The sequence below is a fragment of the Uloborus diversus genome, chromosome 2, assembly GCF_026930045.1.
Source record: "Uloborus diversus isolate 005 chromosome 2, Udiv.v.3.1, whole genome shotgun sequence".
NCBI lineage: Eukaryota > Metazoa > Arthropoda > Arachnida > Araneae > Uloboridae > Uloborus > Uloborus diversus.
In genome coordinates, this window is record NC_072732.1 from 30,324,119 (window position 1) to 30,346,118 (window position 22,000).

General features: G+C 29.4%; 1 protein-coding gene across 1 annotated transcript in view; it reads right to left on the reverse strand.

Annotated features, from left to right (window-relative positions):
• The window catches only part of LOC129216943 (heat shock 70 kDa protein 14-B-like), a 49,993-nt gene extending 28,326 nt beyond the window's left edge, over nucleotides 1-21,667 (reverse strand). Inside the window, exons 1-5 of the mRNA XM_054851163.1 lie at nucleotides 21,486-21,667; nucleotides 18,087-18,170; nucleotides 11,917-12,045; nucleotides 5,013-5,112; nucleotides 1,811-1,901 (exon numbers count right to left, since the gene is read on the reverse strand). Of these exons, the coding sequence (XP_054707138.1) occupies nucleotides 1,811-1,901; nucleotides 5,013-5,112; nucleotides 11,917-12,045; nucleotides 18,087-18,170; nucleotides 21,486-21,545 (464 nt within the window). The 5' untranslated portion in view covers nucleotides 21,546-21,667. The remainder of the gene's footprint in view (nucleotides 1-1,810; nucleotides 1,902-5,012; nucleotides 5,113-11,916; nucleotides 12,046-18,086; nucleotides 18,171-21,485) is intronic.
• Nucleotides 21,668-22,000: the final 333 nt, after the last annotated feature.

Genomic DNA, 22,000 nt, shown 5'->3' on the forward strand with positions numbered 1-22,000 from the left:
GCAATAATTAAATCATTACTCAAATAAAGTTTACAGTAAATAAAATAAATAAGTAATTAGAGAAAAATAAAACATTAAAGTTCTTAATAGTTAACTTACCAGACAATACCAGATATATTACTGCCAAAATTTTAAAATAGGCTACAAAAATTGAAAACATTCCTGAATTTGTGCAATTTGCAACATTTTCAGACTTAAAAAAAAATTTTACTCTTGAAAATTCCTTGATTTCTGTATCCTAACCTCTGTCCTCAACATTCTTAATTAAACTTTTAGACCAATTTTATTTTCTAAAATCTTCACTAACTTAAGACACTGCTGAAAATTAATGATAATTTTCATGAGACTTGAATTGACACTGATACAAATGACTTAAAATTTTCGAGTCAAATGAGAGCAGCAAAATTGGAAGTCTACAAGCCCTCAATTACACAATTAGACACATAAGTAGGGTTTAAAATAATGCTGAGCAAAAAATTATAAATGTCCAAACAGTAGAATCACTCAGTAAAGTAAAACAAAGGAGCAATATAGAAGCGGATGCAATCGGGTTTCGAAATGTGTGAAAAATTGGGGCTGACACGTAAATATGTAAGAAATGGCCAAATGCATAAATTTTGCACCTAAACCGTAGAATTTGATAAATAAGCATGTTCTTGAACTCAAAGTACATGACCAATTGTCAGTTTCAGCAATTTTTGAGCACTTTTTGCTGAAAATCATGAAATTCCATGACCATTTTTGGTCATAGTCAAAATTCATGACTTTGCCTGACATTTCAGGTGTGCAGACACTCTGTACTTATTAAATATATACAAAACTTACATTGTGTTCAAAACCCAATTCATTCTTATAGCCCCCACATACAATGAAACTTTCGGGGGATTGAAACCATTTGAAAGTTCAACATGAATGAATAATAAGCATGATAACCTCTACGTTTTAAAAAGCTTTAATTTTCAAAAAAGTTCATTGTAAAACCTAAGGATGCACACATAATAAACACAAAAAATCTTGAACATATTATCTGCTAATTATAAGCCAGGAAATACAGTAGTTAATTACATGAGAATAATAATGATACTAACATTTTTTTTCTTAGCTATACTAAGAAAAGTTTTATTTCTCTCCGTCTCTCTTTAGTAAAACTTTTACTCATTTTCCAAATATTAATTTTGTCCCTTTTATTGAAAGCAAGTCAGTCTGTTTCACAGATTTTTAAGTTTTGAGCTGACACAGCATCCCATAAGTAACAGTGTCTTAAGTATCAAAAGCTTTCCATACCATTACCGATCTATCTCTACACTGTCACTTGGAAAGCCTCTTTTTTTGTTGTACATCCGTCGAAAACCACATTTAAATTACAGGGGTACTTTAGACTTATTGTTGTGAATACTTATCAAAAACATATCACAAAATGCTTAGAATATTTTATTGATGCATAACCATTGTTCTATTTCATTATACTATTAATATATTTCTTCAATTTATGAATTCCTTTATTTTTTGCTAAAACCTATGCAATAGAAACTTATCAGAACATACCAGCTATTGTAATTAGCTTAATGAATTTCTTGTATGAATGATGCAAAAATTCTGATTCGACCTTTTCATAAGTGTTCTAGTTTTACTTATGATTCATAAGCAATATTTTTTACAACAAATTTTGGATTTAAAAAAGCTGATCAATGAATCTAATGTGTTTATGATGGCATAACCACATTAGATTCACACACAATAATATCACACACACGCACACAAAAAATAAATAAATAAATAAATAAATAAAATAAATAAAAAATAATAATACCTGATAATCTGTTTTTGTTTGAAAGTAAAGTTTAAAGGAACAGTCACCACAGTTGGATAAACATCTTCATGGCTATGACTACGGGCTATTTCTAGTAGGGAAAGAAATACATTTGAATCAACTACGCATTAAACTTTTAAAATACATTATATGAGAAGAAAAGTATTTTTATGCTCATTTTGGCACTAAAAATGTACCTAATAATCAATAAATATATTGAATGAGATAAACTAGAAAAAATTACAAGGTGATATTTTGCATCCCCCCCCCTCCTCTCCCTAAAGAATAAATCGAACAAGGTTGCATTAGAAAGGGGACTTGTGATTAACAAAAGAGCAATTCCACTGTTATGGACATAAAACACACAAATTTTAAAGACACATAATTAATATTTAGTTTAATAAAAATCTGCATTTTTCCCCCCTATGTAGTACAATTTGATGTCATTTATGCTATCCTAAATTTTGGTGCATATTCCTTGATTATAAAAAGACACAAAATAAAAACTGCCTGTTATGGACGTAATCCTGAGAACGCAAAAATTCTATATTGTTGTACAATTTCCATTATTCCTCTGATTTATTAAATAAAAAAAAAAATTCTTTTAAATACTTGTTCTAGAGATTTCAAGCTTTCTAAAACAATTAAGTTTTTAAGAAGAGTGTTTGTAAAATTTATGATAGAAATTATATTTTGTTATGAACATAACAAATTAGTGTTACGTAATGTAACGTCTCTGATATGCAAATTGTGCAAAGCAAATAAAAGCATGGATAAACAAAGAATTTTTGTCGAGAGAGTGCAATGGTATAAATTAACTCATGGGCATTATTTGAACATTTTAAGCTATACTTTTATTCCACCTTTGTTATTTAGAGAGGTTGGGGTCAGAACTCAATACTACCATGTAAATAAATATATGATAAATAAATTGGTGCATCATAAAAATAAAACCATCTTAGGAAAAATTAAACAAAAGAAAAATTTGGAATTATCTAGTTACAAATAAATTTTTGAAATTCTTAATATAAACATATGAGGTGCTTCTATATTCCTAGCTCTCGTAAAGCCAGTTTTCTCCAGGAATCTAAGAGTACTTCCACAATTTGAAAATTTTCTATGGTTACGACATCTTCTGTCACTGACCAAACTTATTTACTGCCAGATTTCTGAAAAATTTGTGGTTGTTTTGATTTTGATGGATTGTCGATAGAATTGGCACATTTTTGCTGAAAGTGCGAAAAACCAGTGTAGAAAGTGTACTGACAACAAATACATTTTTGAAAATGTTTGGCAAAGAGTTTTACGGGGATTAAATGCAGCTTGTTTAATTTTTAGTAATTTTAACTCTTATGACTATTATGTTTGTAAACGTCAAATATTCAATGCATGATAGAACTGTAATCTAAATGTTAATTATCTACTGTCTTACTAAAATCCTTTTTAATTAATAATATAACTGTGTAAGAAAGTGGGGTGCAAATAACAATAAAATAACTCAGTGACTTTAGTTTAAACTATTAAATAACAGTCATAACTATTAAGTGACAAATTCTTATTTTTTAGTATGCTATAAACAAAGAAGTAATACCAATTTGGCTATGCTGTCAGAATAATAGAAAATTGAAGAGAAAAACTATGATTAATATGTCATATAAATATGAAAAAAAAACCCTTATATTGAACTATAACTTTATTTTTAAAAATTATACCTAACTAATAATAAATACTCTGGATTTTATATTGTTAAATGATTAAGTAATTTTTACTAAAATCTCCTGGAGAACACTTTTTTTTTCTTTTAATTGTTCTAAGTAAATGCTTAGTTTTTGCTTTATGAAGAAGTGTTTGAGAAACTTAGGAGCTTTTCCTCCCAGAATATTTTTAAGTTATTAAGCATTAATTGCTAGTGTACAATTATGAGCACCAACTGAATTTATTGCATTATTTGAAGAACAAAAAATCTTACACTGAGAGGAACACAATTGTATATTAATTATTTTTTTAATTAAATGTTTACAAACTTTTATAGAAAATAATTTGAAAATTAGAATACCAGAAAATTTGTCATTTTGCATTAAATATCATGACTTGGTATTATTATTGCCCATCCTGCCCTTTTTTTATCAATTTATAGTTGGAAGTACAGTGAAACCTGTGTATATTTATACTGTCTATAACGATAACTTGTCTATAACGATATTTTTTTATGGCTCCAGCAAAATGTCAGCATGAATAATCAAACTGTCTATAACGATAACCTGTCCAATACAATATTTTTCGATCGTTGTAGACAGGTTTTACTGTACAGTTGTAACAGTACGAAAAATACCGATGTAACGTACTGCTTTTTGTTATGTCCAAAACAAAAAATGTTACGTCTGTAACGCCATTTTTTAAACTAGTATATTGTATTGATTACAAAGCTTTCTTCATCGATGAAACTTTCTCATATTTTGAATTCTTGGATCTAATGTATAATTACAAACTTTGTAAATAGTAATTGCTTTTATGTTTACATATACTTAATTTGTTGTAATCTGGCTAGATTTTGTCCCTTTAATGTTTGCTTCAAATTGCCGCTGTTCTTGAAATTCTACCTTTATGTTGATTTTACCAGCTATGCACCATTTAACATTCGCTTATGAGATTGACCAGAAATTTAAGACTTACCACCCAGTTGTCATCATTTTTGGCAACAAAATTTGCGAGCAATTGCCAAATGGTACTACGTTTCACAAATTTCTGAACATTAACATGTAAAGTATTTCAATGTTAATAATGAATGGGACAAAACCCTGTAACCTATAAAGTACTAGAGTCAGGTAAAGGCAATCAATCCCCATGCCTGTTTAAAAAAGGAAGCAATATTATCAATACAAAAAAAATTATGCACGCAAATACTAGACGACCGTCACAATTTTGGAATTATCAAAATACCCTAGCAAAAGCAAAGCAAAAAGAGAAAACTAAAAATTATTTTTAAAAGCCTTGGTTAAATCAATTACAAATATTTTATTTGTTAACAAAATAGAAGATGGCAACAGATAAAAATTTTAAGTTTAGGTACTTTTGATCAGTTCCCAATAACTAAATGTGAATGAACCACAATCTATTACAATTTCTCTTTCTCATTATTGCATTAATAAAGCTATTTTTATTTGCACAAAAGCAGCAATTTTTCATCAAAGTAATAAGATACCTTTCATTGCAGAAAATAACACTATTAGCACTTCAGAAAGACCCTGTTGTGAAAGCAGCATTTTTTCAGGTTCTTCTTTCAAATCTTTTTTTCCATTCATCTAAAATTTACAAACATATTTTAGTCAGCATGAAAATCAACAAGCAGAAAGAGCATAACACTATAAGTAAGAGCAGGGGGTGTCAGTTACTAGGTATGCAAGCAATAATTTTTTTCTTCACATCTCACAAATTACAAGTAAGGAGTTTTTAAGGAGTTTTGCAGAAGTTTATTTTACTTTTTAAGGACTAACTTCTTGTTTAAAGACGCATGTTTTAAAACATATTTCAGAAAAATTACATGCAACTCTTTTGTTACTTATTTTGCTTTCATACAATACATTGAATGCACAAACATACTAAATTCATAGTAAAATATGCATTTACTGCTTCATAGACTTGAGCCGACTCGGAATCTAATTCAAATGCGAGGGGGAGGGTATCATTGAAATATATTTTCTTTTGAAATTGAATAAAAAATAATTGAAACTGATTGACAATTAGTATTTTTTCAAAACCAAAAGAAGTACTAACAATTTCATAACCAAAAAAAGACTTTAGAAAATAAAATAATTGTTAAAATAAGAACTATAATAGGCGGACAGAAAGTAGTAGAGGTCAAATTATCTTCCAACTATCAAAATTATTGATTTACAGGATACAAAAGGACAAACTTCAAACACAACAAACAATTTTCAGTGAAGTTTGTGTTTCATTTTGGTATATTTTAAAAACATATGGTTACTCATACAAGATTGAAATACAGAAAATTCAATTAAAATATTAGGGATTCTTTTGTAAAATTGCACAAATTATATTAATCTTCTAAGTGGATCAACATTTCGTACAGAATTTCAAAACTTTTGTATGACTCTAAGCTGATAAACATAAAAAACTGCCAAATTTTAAGAATTTTTCTTCTAGAAATTATGAAAATTATAATTCTAGGAAATAGTGGTACCACTGTTTAGCTATTAAATTGCTCTTTCAGTTATTGCATAAAATGTAAATTTATAAATGCCAATTAATATCTACAAATTTTCAAATTTTTTTAAAATAAAAAAAATATGATTTAAATTTTAAAAAAATCACAAACCCAGCCAACTACATACATTACATATAAATTAAACACTTAAAATAGTTGAAACAAAAATTATTCCGTACTTAACTCTCTTATAGGGCATGAATTTCCTTAAAAATTTTTTAATGATTGTAATAAAAATATAAATTAACAATTTCTTTGCCTCTTCATAAGGCATAGTAAGCATCATAAATGCAAAAAATCTTACTCCCATAACGGATGCAAAGAGATTGCGATTTTCGAAGTGAACACGTTAAAAGTAAAAAGAATGGCACATAAAGGAATTTTTTTGAGTGAATTATTTTAGAACTGCATTTTATAGCTTTACAATAAATGTATTATAAATAACAATCGACATAACTGAAAAAAATCCAATTAAACCAGCGATTTAGATTTGACCCTTATAAAGAACACAGAATTTCGTTTAAAATTTTAACTTTGTGATTTTTATAGGAGTAAAAAGAAATTTCATTTATTTGCCCTCTTTCGGTATAACATATTCACTCGTATTGGATTTGAGATAGAAGAAAATCTTAAGGCCATGTAGGAGTATGTAAGGAGATCACAGCAAAATTCCGGAGTTTTAAGGGCCTTTATTTTCTTTTCTTAAAAGGCAGGAGTTTGTAAGGAGCGCACAAACCCTGGCATTGTATGCAATAAATTCTTTTCCCCGTTCAACTTAATACTGCAATTTCATCAACTTGGGTAATTCCCAATTCAAATAAACTATGTACAGTAATGAAAATGATAGCTGAAAGAAGAAAAACCACTTTTGTAGGCTGTAACCGGTTGAATGACATCTTTATGCAACCTTGAAATCAGGGTTGGCAAGGTTTTAGACACTACCAGGGCCGGATTTAGGGGAGAGCAGGCGGGGCACTGCCCTGGGGACTCCATAACAAAGGTGCCCCCAGAATAAAATTTTTACAAAATATCATTCCTTTTACGGGTCGAAAATATTGGATATATACATACAGTGATGGCCAAATTATTAGTTTTTTTTTTGTACACTATTTATACTAAAATACTATTTATTTTACTGTTAAAGTATAGTACATAATGTACACTGATTATTACATTATTTTAGCATAATTTAATGTTTGCAGGTGGCAGCACTGTCTGCTTTGCTTATGTTCTTTGTTTATCTACCTACCAGGAACATAACTTCAATCAGCATTAACAGTTCACTAGTTCTTTTTAATAGTGTGCTGTTACATTTAAAGTCAGTTTTATGTAATTAGTATGTGAGTATATATAATAGTGAGTATAAAAAAAATTTTACCTCCTTTTTAAAAAAGTTAAGAAATGGTGTAAACCGAAAAGTTTGCCAAAAAGACTTAAAATGCTCATCAAGAACGAGGGAATGCATACTAAATATCAGATAATTATTTCACTGTTCGTTAATGTGTCTATAGTTATGTAATTAATAAAGAATTTGCTTTTAAAAGTCTTAGTCTAATAATTTGGCCTGCACTGTATATATCAAAATATTCGGATATATATCAAAGTATCAGGTATTTTCGAAAATATGATAATCTTTTCGAACTCTGATTAGGGGCCTCCACACTTCCAAATACGGCCCTGGACACTACGGTAAAAACCCTGGTTTTTACCGTCCTGTCCAAAACCCTTCTGTCAAACTGGCCAAAACTATTTTTAGAAAATATGTATTCTGTGAGAAAACATCAAAAAAAGAATAAAGTGTATCAAAGTAATGTTTCATATTGAACATTAATTCAATGAGAACATTCAACTTATTTATGCAGATGATTTTAATCTAGTTACATAGAAGTTGAATTATTTATTAAAATTTCAATTTGCATACATGTGTTTATTTATTTTGATAATAGTAACCAAATTTCCCTATGTTTACGCATGTGTGCAAATGAAAGCAGGTTTTGCAAGGTTTTTACCATCCTGTTCAAACCCCTTGAGCCCGAAAGTGTCCAAAACTATTTTTGAGAAACTACATTTTGTGAGAAAATATCAAAAACAGAACAAAATGTGTCAAAATTATTTTTTTGACTGTTAAATATAGTTATTCAATGTGAACATTCAAGTATATGAACATTCAAGTATAAATATACTATATGTAACTTATTCATGCAGCTGATTTTAATATAGTTAAGTAAAAATTAAATTCTTCATTGAAAATTTTGACATTTATGTATGTGTGCAAAAGAAAGATTTCAAAATATAGTGCAATAATTGACTTAAATACAATAAATTACAATTTTTTGTAGTTACAGAATGTATTATATTAAAAATATGAACTGAAAAAGGACTAGCACAAGTTCTAAAACATAAGTGTTAGTCATCAATTTCTGGTTCTTTAATCTATGATTTAAAAAATAATTTTTGTTAAAACATCATGTAAAACTTATTTGCAAAAACCATTTAAAAAAAATAAGCTTTTTTTTTTCTTGTACATAAATATTGCACATTTAATAACATTCTTTTGTGTTATAAATGGAACTGACATTAGTTCTCTTGGTAGCGTTGTGAATTTCCTTTCATAACTCTACCAACTGTTACATAAGGATGTTTTTACGTAATAGCTATTAGCAATTTTTTTAAGTAAAATATTTTTTAAATGAACATTTTTGAAAAAAATATCATTAAATACCATTAATTAAACCTCATTAATGTCTATATTTATACATTGCGAATATTGCAGCAAATACGAGTTGATTAGATTACACCCCTTTAGCTTTAGCATAGTTTTGGACAGTTTAAGACAGTTTCGGATAGTAAAAACCACCTGTCCTGTCCTAAACCAGTTTTGGACAGTCCAAAACCCAACCCTGCTTGAAATGCTTTACCTCTGACTAAAACTCTCGATTAAAAAAAAAAAATACATTGCTTCCATTTACTTAAAAAAAAAAAAAAAAAATAGGCAGCTTTTCTCACTTTTTCTCTTAAAATTAAAAACATTTTCTTTAAACAGCTTTATTGTTTTAAATTTGTGTCATTATTCATGCATAAATGGAATTAAAAAAAGTGCTATATTAAATTGGTATAACTTATGATGACAAAGTGGTGGAAAATTCTTTTGACAACATGGTGTGTTACAACATAAAATATTCAATAAAATTGAATAAAATATTATGTCTGATGCTATGTATAATAAATGATTGACAAAAATAAAATTTCATACACATTTAGAACCAAAAAAAAGTGATCAAAAATAAAAATTTTCATAACATCAGGGATCTGTCCAGGATTTTTCACAAAGTCCATTTTTTGTGAAAAATCAAATAATTTTGAGAAAATTAATTCCGCAAAAAAAAAAAAAAAAAAAAAAAAAAATTGTAAAAACAAAATTTTAGAATTTTGAGATGGCGCAAGCTGCATCATTGATGCTTGTTGAGTGTTTTCCCTCTTTTCTGTTGAGAATATCATTCTTGAGTGTTTTTCGAGCATTCTGGGGGGGGGGGGGGGGGATCACTCTCTGGGGAGATGGACACCCCTCAAGTACCAATATTTATTTACCATTCTACATTATGTTAAATTTTCTAGAAATTTTATATGTATACTATTTAAAATAAATGTAACAAAGAAATTCAGGCAGGAGTTCAGCATTTAACTTTTTGACCCAAGACACTGTTAAAGAGCAGAGAATTTCATTTAAATCATAAACTCTGTGATTTTTACAAAAATAAAAAAATATTTTATCTGTTTACCTCTTAACAAAGCGTACTCAACATCGAAAATTCGAAAAATCAGATTCCCATAGCAGAAGCAAAGAGATCGCAATCCTCAAAGAGAAGGCATCAAAAGTATAAAAATGGCTTGTAAAATAAATATTTTTGATAAAATTACTTTATAATTGCATTTTAGAATCCTATGTTAAACATATCATTAATATCTGGACACAGTTGAAGCAAGATAAATAAATAAAAAAAATAATAAACCATCAATTCAGCATTTTAATTTGTGACTCAAAAAAGAAAATGGAACTCTGCTTTAAAAATTTGAAATAAGCGTTGTTACACAAAAAAAGAGATTTTTCATTTATCGGCATTCTAATAAAGCGAAAATAGCTTGAAAAAAGAACAAAATATGATTCTCATATCGGATGTGAAAAGATTGCGTTTTTCAAAATGTAGACATCTAAAGAAAAAAAAAACGGTAAATATAAGAGTTTATTTAAAGTTAATTATCCTTTTTAGTATCGAAAAATCAAACCCATATAACTTTCTCCCAAAATAACAGTTAAACATTGCACCGCCAGATGCTAAGTGTCTATAAGTTTGAAGTTGGTAACCCTATCTGAAGCGCTCACATTTTCCCTCCACCCTTACTATCCTTTGCAGTTCTAAGTTCATTTCGCTGTATCTTATTGTTTATTACGACGACGTACTATTCAGAGAAGGTTCACGCTTTTTCAGAGAAGTTTACAACAACCAACAACACTGCTACATAAAACAAACAAGCAAAATTATAAACCAAACTGACTTTCAGCTCTTAATTTCTTTCAAAGACATCCACAACAAGCATAATATTTATTTGGCTGTAGTAGTTATTTATCGCTTGCAGGAGCATCACAAGAGTGCCAATTTTTTTTTTCTTTGGGCAAAATTAGCAGATTTTGTATAAGTTGATCCCTCTAATTTAACTTTAAAAAAGGTTCCAAACATTATCCCTTTTTTTTTTATATATGCGGAAATATACTGAGTTATTTTGATTGGAGATTTGTTCTTTCAAAAAACAATTTGCAAAAGATCCATTTTTGTTTATCAGAATTTTGTGAAGGGTCCGTTTTGGTTGATCGGGATTTTGTAAAAGGTCCATTTTGGTTTATCGGATTTTTGTGAAGGGTCTGTTAATGGACCCAAACTTCCTCAGGCCAGACCCCCTAAACTTGCTAAGGCAAGGGCATGCACATAAATTTTGGAGCCCGTCACAAATGACTTTTATGGGCCCCCTTTCATATTGTTTACCCCTACGTCCTTAAAAACATTTTACCCCTAATTTTATAAATCTCAAGCCTCCTTCAAGCTCAGGCCTGGACCAACAGGTGCGCCTTCCCTCCCCCCTCGTGAATGTCTCTGCGCAAAGGTCGAAATTGATTTATAAAATATAATATTGATTATTCCGAAGTAATGTGACAAAAAGTTGTGCAGATCAAAATAATGTGACATATGCAGTAGACATAAAAATCATTACATACTGAAGAAACTTTCAATCACTTTTTACAATTGGTAAACAGAAGAGATGTTATTTAGGCAAAACAGTCAACATTGATGCATATCGAAAATATTTTTCTGAAATGAGTAATCTAATTAGTTAAAAAACAGTTGGTGTGACATTATAATTATTAAGTAAACATAGCAATTTATGGCAAATATCTTAAAGGAGAAGCTAATCCACCTTCAGTTAAAGGATGAAAATTAATATCCCCTGTGAACTGTGATTAGTTTTCATCTAAGTTGAATAACCTTAATATAAGTCTCACTGTTCAGTCTGATGTATAAGTAGAGTCTCTTTCTTGTTATAATTATACCTTTTATTTTCTTTGGTAAATCACAAAAACAAAAATTAATTTTATAAACTAACGACAGAGTACACACAAAAGAAACATGCAAATTGTAATGTTGAGCTTTGTACTGATTATGTCTGAAATTATACTATTTTCTGACAATCTCTAAATCTAGTTTGTCAAAATAGACATTCCAAAAATGCTTTACAATTTAAAATGCATATTAACACACATACAAAAAATCAGTATAAAACCAGGACAAAATATTTCAAGTAAATAAATATGAATAAGAGAAGAACATACTTTACACGTAGGATTAGGCACACATTCAGATATTTCATCATCTGTCAGGTTTGCTAGTGTCTTTTTTATATTCAAAATAGTATTGGACGCATTTTTATGCATCGCATTTTTTGCATCCAATCCTACAACCTGAGAAAATTAGGAGACATTATTTTAACAAATTAATAGTTTTATTTCAGTTAAATGCATTATAAAGCTTTTATTCATCATATATGCACATAATTTCAATCGAACAAGCTATTGCTAACTTTATGCTTAACACATTGCGAGGTTCACTCTGTCATGGACTGATGTGTAGTAGCAAAAAACTACTAAATATGTACTTTTACAAACCTGATGCAGAGTCTGAAAAACATAAAAGAAGGTTTCTTGCATGCAATGTGTTAAAAATAAATACTTGGGGAAAAGGACAATCCAAGCAGAATAGAAGATTTTAAAATGAAAATTGAACTGATCAATCAGTACTCGTAACTGAAAAATGTAAAACTTTACAGATTTCTGTTCTCCAAAACAGTTATCCACCTTCACTCTAACATTAATTTTCTGAATTAACCAAGTTGACAAATTCAAATAATGGAGCAGGCTTGTACTTTCACACAATTTTTGCCGGGGCCTATCTCCTGAGAAATTAAGACCAACAAAATAGCACATTTAGGATGCAGCAATTACACCTCACTGAGCAACTCTATTAATTTTTTTTTTTAATTTAAAAAAAAAAATCAATTCTGGTTTAATATTTGTGAATACCATCAATTTTTTACACACATAACTCGTTTTCCCTTATAATTCTGGAGTTTCCAGTTATTCTATCTCCAAATCAATAGTAATACAAACTTAAAATTATCCATTATCGAAGGTGAATTTTAGGCTTGGATATATTAACAAATTGAAGATACTTCAGTGGATGCCTGTTAATTGAATCAACCGCTATTATGAATCAAACTGACAAAAACAGAATAAAATCCAGCTTTACTGAATGAGCCGCTTTTTTTGAATCAGCCATTTTATGGAATCAAAATTGTTTAAAACAAATGTGATTCACATAAGCGACGGCCACTGTAGTTTTATTAATTTCTAATTACACATAAATGACAAAATGCTTCTTGGCAAATATTTTTTCCGAAAAACTCATGTGCATGCTAGAGCAGTCTTTGTCTATATATATAGAGCAGACAGTGTTTCTTTCTACCTGATAGCCAGAAGACCCCATAACACCTATAGCTCTGAAACTATCAGGCTTTGTCATTTCAATAAAAGTTGTAGTGTGAAATCAATCAATCAAACAAGAAACCCTGTCAGACTCCAGCGTTGACCAGATCTGTTGAATTTTGTGGTAACTTTTAAATGTATAACAAGAAGTTCCATCTAGAACTAAACGAGCCTACTTTCCCGTACATCCATATCTACTTTCTAGTACCTGATCAATATTCTCAAAAATAGCTAAAATCTCAAGTTGTTTCAAACATAATTTTTTAATGTTTTAAGCTGATTTCTAGGAATAAAATATGTCTCACTCATCTAAAAAATTTGACATTTGATGCGTAAAAAAAATAAATAAATTAAATAAACGAACAAATAATATAGCAGCACCTTTTAAACAAAGCACTTTTTTCATTTAAAAAAAAACCTTTAACTGCTTACAAAATGAAAAAATAATTAAAATTAACAAGCTCATTAAAATAAATACATCATATAAAAAAATCGTTTCTTTTTCCCTGTTGCTAAAAATATTTTTTTTAATGAATGAGTGCTCGTACCAAAATAAATAAAAACAATAAAATGTCAACTTAAAGAAATAATTTTCATTGTCCAAAAAAAAAATTGTCTGTGCATATCTTTATGTAGAAACATAAACGACTTCAAATTTATCCGCCGTAAACCGAGTACCTAAATTTAGAGTGAAAATAAAAACAAGGCATATCAATAATAATTATTTCACAGTTAAAACCACGGCTGCAGAGTCGGAGTCAATCTCATTTTGGGATAAAGGAGTCCGAGTCAAATATCCAAGAATCGGAGTCAGTCATATTTTCTCTGTGTATAAATTTTTGCCAAAGCTACGAGTCAGAGTCCGACTAATTGTCAGGCACAGGAGTCTCAATCAGAATGCCCCAAAATTCTCGGAGTCAGAGTCGGGAGTTGGTCCTCAAGAGCTATTTCCAACAAAATTTGTTTGAAGTAAATCCGCCTTCAAGTACTGAATCTGCATTGACTTTCCGTTTCCCCGTAGGCGCTAATGTTAAAGGATTTGAACTTTTCAAAATTGAACGGAAAATTGTTCAAATCAAAAAGATATTTTATATACAAGTTTTTCATCAAAAGCTTTTTCCTACAAAGTTTATTTGCAGCAAATTTTCCTCCAAGTTCGGAATTGCCTTGAATTTCCCTGTAGGCGCTCATGTTAAGTGTTTTTGAACTTTTCAAAATTGAACAAAAAATAGTTCAAATCAAAAAGTGAAATATATTAATGAGGTGTCCTCGCCGAGATCTTTTGAACAAAAAAAAATTTGTTCGAATTGAATTATTCACTCAAAAGTTATTGGGGGGGGGGGGGGAGGGGGGGACAGACAGACGAATCTTCCCCATCTCAATACCCTACTTTCCAATTTTTAATTTTTCGATATTTAATTTTTTTTTATTTCGTTTTTTTTTTTTTTTTGGTAATATTTTCAAGATGCATTAAGCCTTCTTTCATGCTTTTCTTTCTCTGACTTTTACTGGGAAAATAGGCTAAAAATCAGATTATTTTATTTTTAAAATGAGAACTCAAAATGGAGTTCTAAAGTGTTTAAATTAATTTAAAGGCGGAGTTTTTCCTTTAGAAGAAAAGTGTTTGAAAAGATATTTTACGCAAAAAGTAAATAAATATGAAACTTGGTTTTCAAAAAAGTTAAGTTTTAAAATAAAATCCCATGAATATAAACTAAATAACTAAAGGTGTTTCTCTCCTGCGAATTAATTTAATATAAAATTATTTTAATGAAAAAAAGTTTGATAATTTATTCCAATTTTTGCAATAAAACATTTTTAAAATTATTTGAGTAATGTAACTTTAAAGCACCCATAAATATCAATAGGAGTTAGTAATATTGACTTTTCTTATTCAATACAATTTATGCATTTTATAACTATTTCAATCAAGCTCAAAAAGAAGTTCGCTGTTTGTAAATGTATGTTAATAATATGTTTTAGTCATGCTGTTTTTCTCTTTCTTTTATTTTTTTCCAGATTTGATTTAATTTCTGATTTTAATTGATAAAAAAAACTCATTGGAAAATTTTGTTCTTTATGAAACTTGGTGTAAATATAAAATCAAACATCATATCTTATGAACGAAACCATAAGGTTTATTAAACGTATGAACTATGCTGAATAAACTGTTTCAAAGAGAATATTTTTTTTTAGTTTTTTTATGCAAGAGTTAGTTGATGCTTCTTCAAGTACAATGTTAATGCACATATTTAATGAAACATTCAAAAACCCTGTATCATTGTTTTCTAACTTTGAAGTTGAACTCAAAATTAGTTATTTTTTCAAGAAACATTCTGAAACTGAGGAATTAAACGCAATTACTCATTCCTATGTCTTCATTTTTTACACAATGAAAAATAATAAAATGCACAAAAAAATGTAAAGAGATGCAATGATTTTAAAAGAAAAAAATGTGGAAAACATAAATAAAATTTTAGGCACAAAACTGATAATTAGTATGTCTCAATGATCAGAATGCATTACAATTCATAATATTTAAATCATTTAAAAGTTTTAAAAAAAAACTTACATTGGAACAATAATAATTCATCAGAGCCAATACCACATTTCAAAAAATCAAAAGATGGCAAGTTTTTGTAAAAGGTTTTTATGATCATACTTTTCAGTATTTAGAAAAATAATTTTAAAAATTCCATCCAAGATTTGTTACAATTAAACCTTTTATTGTCTGAAAAATTAATAGATAAAATATAATAGTAATAACAATAATAAATAAATAAATAAATACCTGTTTAAAATATAAATGGTATTCAAATGCTTAAACATTATGACGAAATTTAATGAAAAAAAAGCATTGTTGCAAAATTAGCGGAAGAATTAACATATGTGAAAACCATTGGAACATTTTAAAATTTTTTGCTAAACTATTCAAAGGTGCTGAAAGCATTGCTGCTGAAGTTTAAAATTTAGTGTTTACATTTTGAGCAAAACAAGTTGTTTGATGAGACTCGTTAAATGGAATAATAATCCACCAAGTAAATGTATTAATTTAAAAAAAAAACAATAAAAGTTCCATCATAATACTAGAAGAGCAAACAATGGCTGTAGCAATTTTAGCAATAAAAGAAGTTGTCACCATTTCATGAACCTGTCTCCCTCCCAAGGCATGACATTACTTGAATGACTCTTTTTATCATGTCAAAACTGCTATTTACTAAATAATATTTTTTTAACACAATCACTTAATATAGTACATCTATTTATGTATTTTTAAATATTTAAATAATAATTAGACAAACTGACTTTTGCTGCGGGGTGTGTGGTGGGGGGAAAAGCAATAAGCATAAAACTTGAAAAAAATAAGCGTATAAGATTATAGTTTCACACAAAACATAGCAGGGGTCGATCCAGGTTTTATTTTTTGGGTCCCCATTTTGTGAAAAGGCAAAATATTTTTGTGAAATTTCGTTATTTTTGTGAAAAAGCAAAATATATTTGTGAATTTTCTTTATGTTTGTAAAAGAGACCTTCTCGTGATTTTTTTCTTGGAAAAGATTATATTAAAGCATTTTTAGCTGTCGTATCGTTATAGAAAAGCCCTAGACAGGTTTCAGGGGTGATTGCAAGTTCTTGAAGAATACCTGAAAGCTGTCAAGAGAAAATGCGCTGGGGGGAGGGGGGAAAAGTAAGACCCTTAACATTTTATTCGTAATTTGACATATACATTACATTTATTGTTTTTTACAAATATACATATGCAAGGCACACTTTCTTAAGGTGAAAGTCTCACAACAGATTTCCTGTTTGCCCCTGTCAAATACTTTAAGAGCAATAAAAATTGCACATGCTGCTGAACGTAATGATAACTCCTAATAAATACAATATGAACAGACTCAAAGATATCACATATTTCTTAACACAGAAGTGAAATACTCATTAACGATTCCATGTATGTGTTTGAAAAACTTAAAAGTAATTAAAACCCAAAATAATATTGCACCAACATTTAGCGTTTAATTTTTTGACTTTTGACGTTCTTGCAGAGTAGGTATTTCGTTTAAAATTTTGCAATTTAATGATGTTAATAAATATATAAAAAAATTTATTTGTTTGCCTCTTAACAAGGTACAGTAAACATCAAAAATGCGAAAAATCCGTTTACCATGGCGGATGTAAGGAAATCAAGATCTTCAAAAGAAATAAAAATATAAAAACAGCGTGAAAAATAATTTTATTTTAATTAAAGTTATTTTAGAATTGGATTTTGAAACTTAACACAAATTAATACTAAATATATATTGCGTAATCAAAGTAAAATTTAGGATTTTCCTGAAAACAAGCTACCAATCACAAGTGTCCCTCTCCCGTCCCCCCTCTGACGCTCTGAAGCAAAAACACCTCACGCAGCAAGCAAAAAGATAAGATGGGGGAAGGTGGAAGAGGCTCCCGCGTAGATGCGTACACATTTGCGGTTAAAAAATATTGTGAAAAGGCTGTCTTTTCATAAATTTTTGTGAAGGGGTTGCTTTTACGACGCGGAATTTTGTGAATGGGGCCGCTTTTGCGATGGGGAATTTTGTGAATGGGGCCGCTTTTGCGACGCGGAATTTTGTGAATGGGGCCGCTTTTGCCATGCGGAATTTTGTGAAGGGGCCGCAAAGCGGCCCCAATTTGGCGCTGGATCGACCCCTGCATAGAGACATACATAAAAATAGTACTTAAGCTTGCTACTACTATAGAACAAAAAAAAGAGAAGAAATATGGATTAACTTGCCCATTTCACACATAATTAGATTTTCAAAGAACTTCAATTTCAAAAACATAATTTAAGGAAACTTTAAACTGGACATACGATGTAACAACAATACTTTTACTATATGAGAAAACATCGATCAATTTCAGTTTTTTAAGATCTTTATCACGTGTAAAAGTATTTTAATCAGAGCATAAAAAATTACCTTTTCTTTTTCATTAATAAAAGCTATCACAGAAGGTGTGACTCGATAACCACCTGCATTCGCAAGAACATCTACTTTAGAATCCTAGAACAAAAAAAAAAAACATGGAGAATAATATAGTTTTACACAATTAGTATAGTTTTTAAGGTTCTGGAAAGCATTTTGAATTAATAGGATCACATGCAAATTAAAGGACACCACTCGCCATGTGGCGACCTAGTTCTAAAAAGAGGCAGCTCAAAAAAACTTCCTTAAAGGTACACTGAATCAGAAGTCAATTAAAGAATGATCTTTAAAATACCTTTTAGAGCATTGTATCAGCAGGGTTCGAAAATATCATGATATTTTGGAAAATATTCAATATTTTGATATATATCGGACATTTCAATACATATCCAATATTTTCAATTAGCACAAACTAAGTTTTCAAAAGAGTAAATGCATCCTTAAATCACTCTTTATTTTCTTACATTATAATTGTATATGTAGGCTTAAAATTAATGCTTCTTTCATAATTTATAACTAATATTTCATTTTACATTTATATCAATTTTAATGGAGTTAATTTTTAGCATTAGCTGTTTTACTCATTTTTCTTCTGCTAGCTACTTTGACAGTAATAGGATTCAGAAATAAATAATAATAGTCGGTGCACAGTCATAAGAAATTTTCTTTTTTTCTGAGTATAATATTTAAAATTTAACCTCGAACTTTTAATATGAATTAAAATTGTTACATTACTAATTATTATATAAATAGAAAATACAAGTAAAAAAGGAATATTACATTACTTTGTTACGTATTATACATCGTAAAAATATAGTACATAACTTTTTGGTTAAACAAATGAATAATTTCACTATGATTAATATACTTTTCATATTGAAAATACCAAAGTTGAAAAAATAAATATCAAAAATATCAAAATATCATGATATTTTCAAAATAAATATCGGATATATATCACGATATATATTGGCGAACCCCGTATCAGATTAACTAAATGATATTTTTTCCTTCAGTGAAATTATAACTGTCTCTAAGTTTATGTCTTCTGGTAAAGGACTAAGAGTCCAGTTGTTTGATAAGGATACATTTTGCATATTTTAATCATTTGAAAGCTGAACACATTTTCTTGTTCGTATGCTATAGGTGTCGTATAAAATGTACCGCTATTCATTTTATTTTGCTTTTGAAATAAAATAGAAATTCTTATACAAACTCTAATTATTACACAAAAGGTAATTTTTGTCGACAAAAATATTTTTAAGCTCAAGCATGACAAGAGTATCTAAAATTTGAATCTGCACAAATTTCAGGAATTCCTTCCCTGCCATACAGCGCAAATGAAATAATTGATGATTTAATTCCGATGATATTTTTACTGAGCACCTCGTGCTGTCGCAAGCTGTACTCACGAAATGTTTTTTAGGTAATTGTTTTCACGCTTCCTGTAGTATTTTTGGGTTCCGAACAATTCTTTCTCTTTTTAGACAATAAAACTTGTAAATTGTAGTCTAACCAGGTAATGTGATAAATATAACAAAAAATAGCAACGCTTTTGCACTTCTACGCTTCTTTGGCACACCACAAGCGAAACACAACAGCTCTTCATCTCACTCAAATGGTGAAGAAATAAACATTAAAAATTAACTAAAGATTTTTCAAACATTCGCATATTCTTCAGATGTTTCCATCCTGTTTAATAGAATTTTGAAAGCAAACGCTACTGAGAAACAGGGTTTCCGCTACGGTCGCATTTCTCGCAAAATGCGAAAATACTATTTAAACTGCGAAAGTGGAACAAAGCATTTTCGCTCCAATATAACAAGAAAAAGAAGGGGGGAAAAAAGTGTACAATCAGAGAGAGGAAGCGATATTGAACTTAATCGTATTTATAAATCATATCTAACATGCATAAACTGTCATTAAGTTGAACAATATTTCGTCTTAATGGCATTTTATCCCCCCAATAAATACATTGTTGGTGGTTTTCAGAAAAAAAAGTTTGCTCTCTCAATAACAAGAACAATTTTGAATTTTTCATTTCAAATTTTTAAAAGATATCACATAATGTGCATTTATTTCTTCAAAGATGTCAAGCCTGAATTTTAGCATTTTGCTAAAGACTTTCCCCCCAATTTTAGTTTTTTTGCTAAAGGATTTTTAAACTTGACTTAAACGCTGCTGAGAAAACCAAAGCATTCATACGTTTTTAACTGAATATATCGTATTGAACTTTTTCCCCATGGTTTCAACTCTTATCATTCTCAATTAAAATGCTAAATTCCTTGCCTTGAAATCCGGGCCAGATTAAGGTATTGCAGGGCCCTAGGCCAATTACTTTTTTGGGGCCCCCTGTATTCCAACTTTATTACTTTAGCCGTTGGTTGAAACAATTTTTGCCATAGACTAAAGTGATTTCGGCCATTTGGGGGCCCTAAATATCGGAGGCCCTAGCTGGCCTATTCAGTAATCAGGCTCTGCTTGAAATGACAGACACAAATCTTTAGATGTACAAATATGTCAACATTTTCATCCATAGAGTGTCAAATGTGCAAAGACAAATGAATAAATCATGAAAAAAAAAAACTAGCTTGAACATAAGATTTTATCTCAAACAAGCGCATTAAAAGTCCGCCATTGCAATATTATTTTCACAAACCAATTTGATACCTCTTGCAAACCACCAGGGGTTCGCGAACCACCGGTTGAGAACCAATGGACTAATCTAAAAGAGGAAAGAAGTATTAATAATAGGTGGGTTCAAGTTCAAAATGTTTACAGAGAGGTAAGCTTTATCAGTCCTAAAGCTCAATGAGTGACAAAGACGATAAGCAAAGACTGACAAAAAATGTAAATTCTTAGGATACAAGAAGAAACTATAGGCGCTAAGCTACCATTCTCAAAGTTAATTGGGAAATTCATAGTAACATGACTTCTAAATATTCCTACGTTCAAAATAAATTTCAAAATGTTTTATTATCAACAATAACGAATCTGCAAATGAAAAATAATTTCATATATGCAAGCTAACGTTATAAATTGAAGATGAAATAGACATATATGTTAAGCAGCAGCTGTCAAAAATCAAACTGTTGTAACCTCACTCTTAATGATTTAAATTTTGCTTCAAGCTACAAGATATAGGGTTGCGTGAATTTGTTTCATATATTTGTAGTTCTTTGAAATATTAAATGTTTACAAAATTATGATGGATCTAAATATCTTATCCAGGCTAAGAAATAAATTCTAAAATGTACAATCTCAAACAAAACTGAAAACCACAAGCGAATTTCTTATCAAAAAGTAATCTCACTAAATCAAGACAACAAAATAATTACAATTATACAATTAACTCTTCCAGGTGTAATAAAATCATGGACTGCTTTTGTATACCTTATGCACGGCGAGGCACATGTTGGTGTTACCAAAATATAAGCCAAAATAGTGCGTCATTGTCACCAAGATTATACAGCACTAATTATACTTAACAAGGAAGCAAATTTATGAAAATATTGTGAAGAAAGCAGCGGCTTTTGCGCTTTGAATATTAAAATCTTATTTAGAGCGCCATTGAATCGGTCTGATATGGGAGCATGGTCACAGTTAATAAAACTGTACGTTCATTTTCGGATGATGAGGAAACTACTGCTTACAAGACACCTCCTTCAGATTTTTTAAGTAATCCATAAACGATCTGTCCAGAGTTTTCAAACTTCATTAAATGAAATGGTTTATAAATTACAGTATAGCGAAATCATATCCTCACAGGATTCAGAAATGAATTTTTCCGCAAAATTGTGAGGTTAATTGACCGGTTATTTGGAGCTGGAGAAAGTGGGGACAAAACCAAAAGTTGTCCTCAGTTTCAGTGAAAATTGGAACTTTTATTGAACTAACGACTTTTTGAA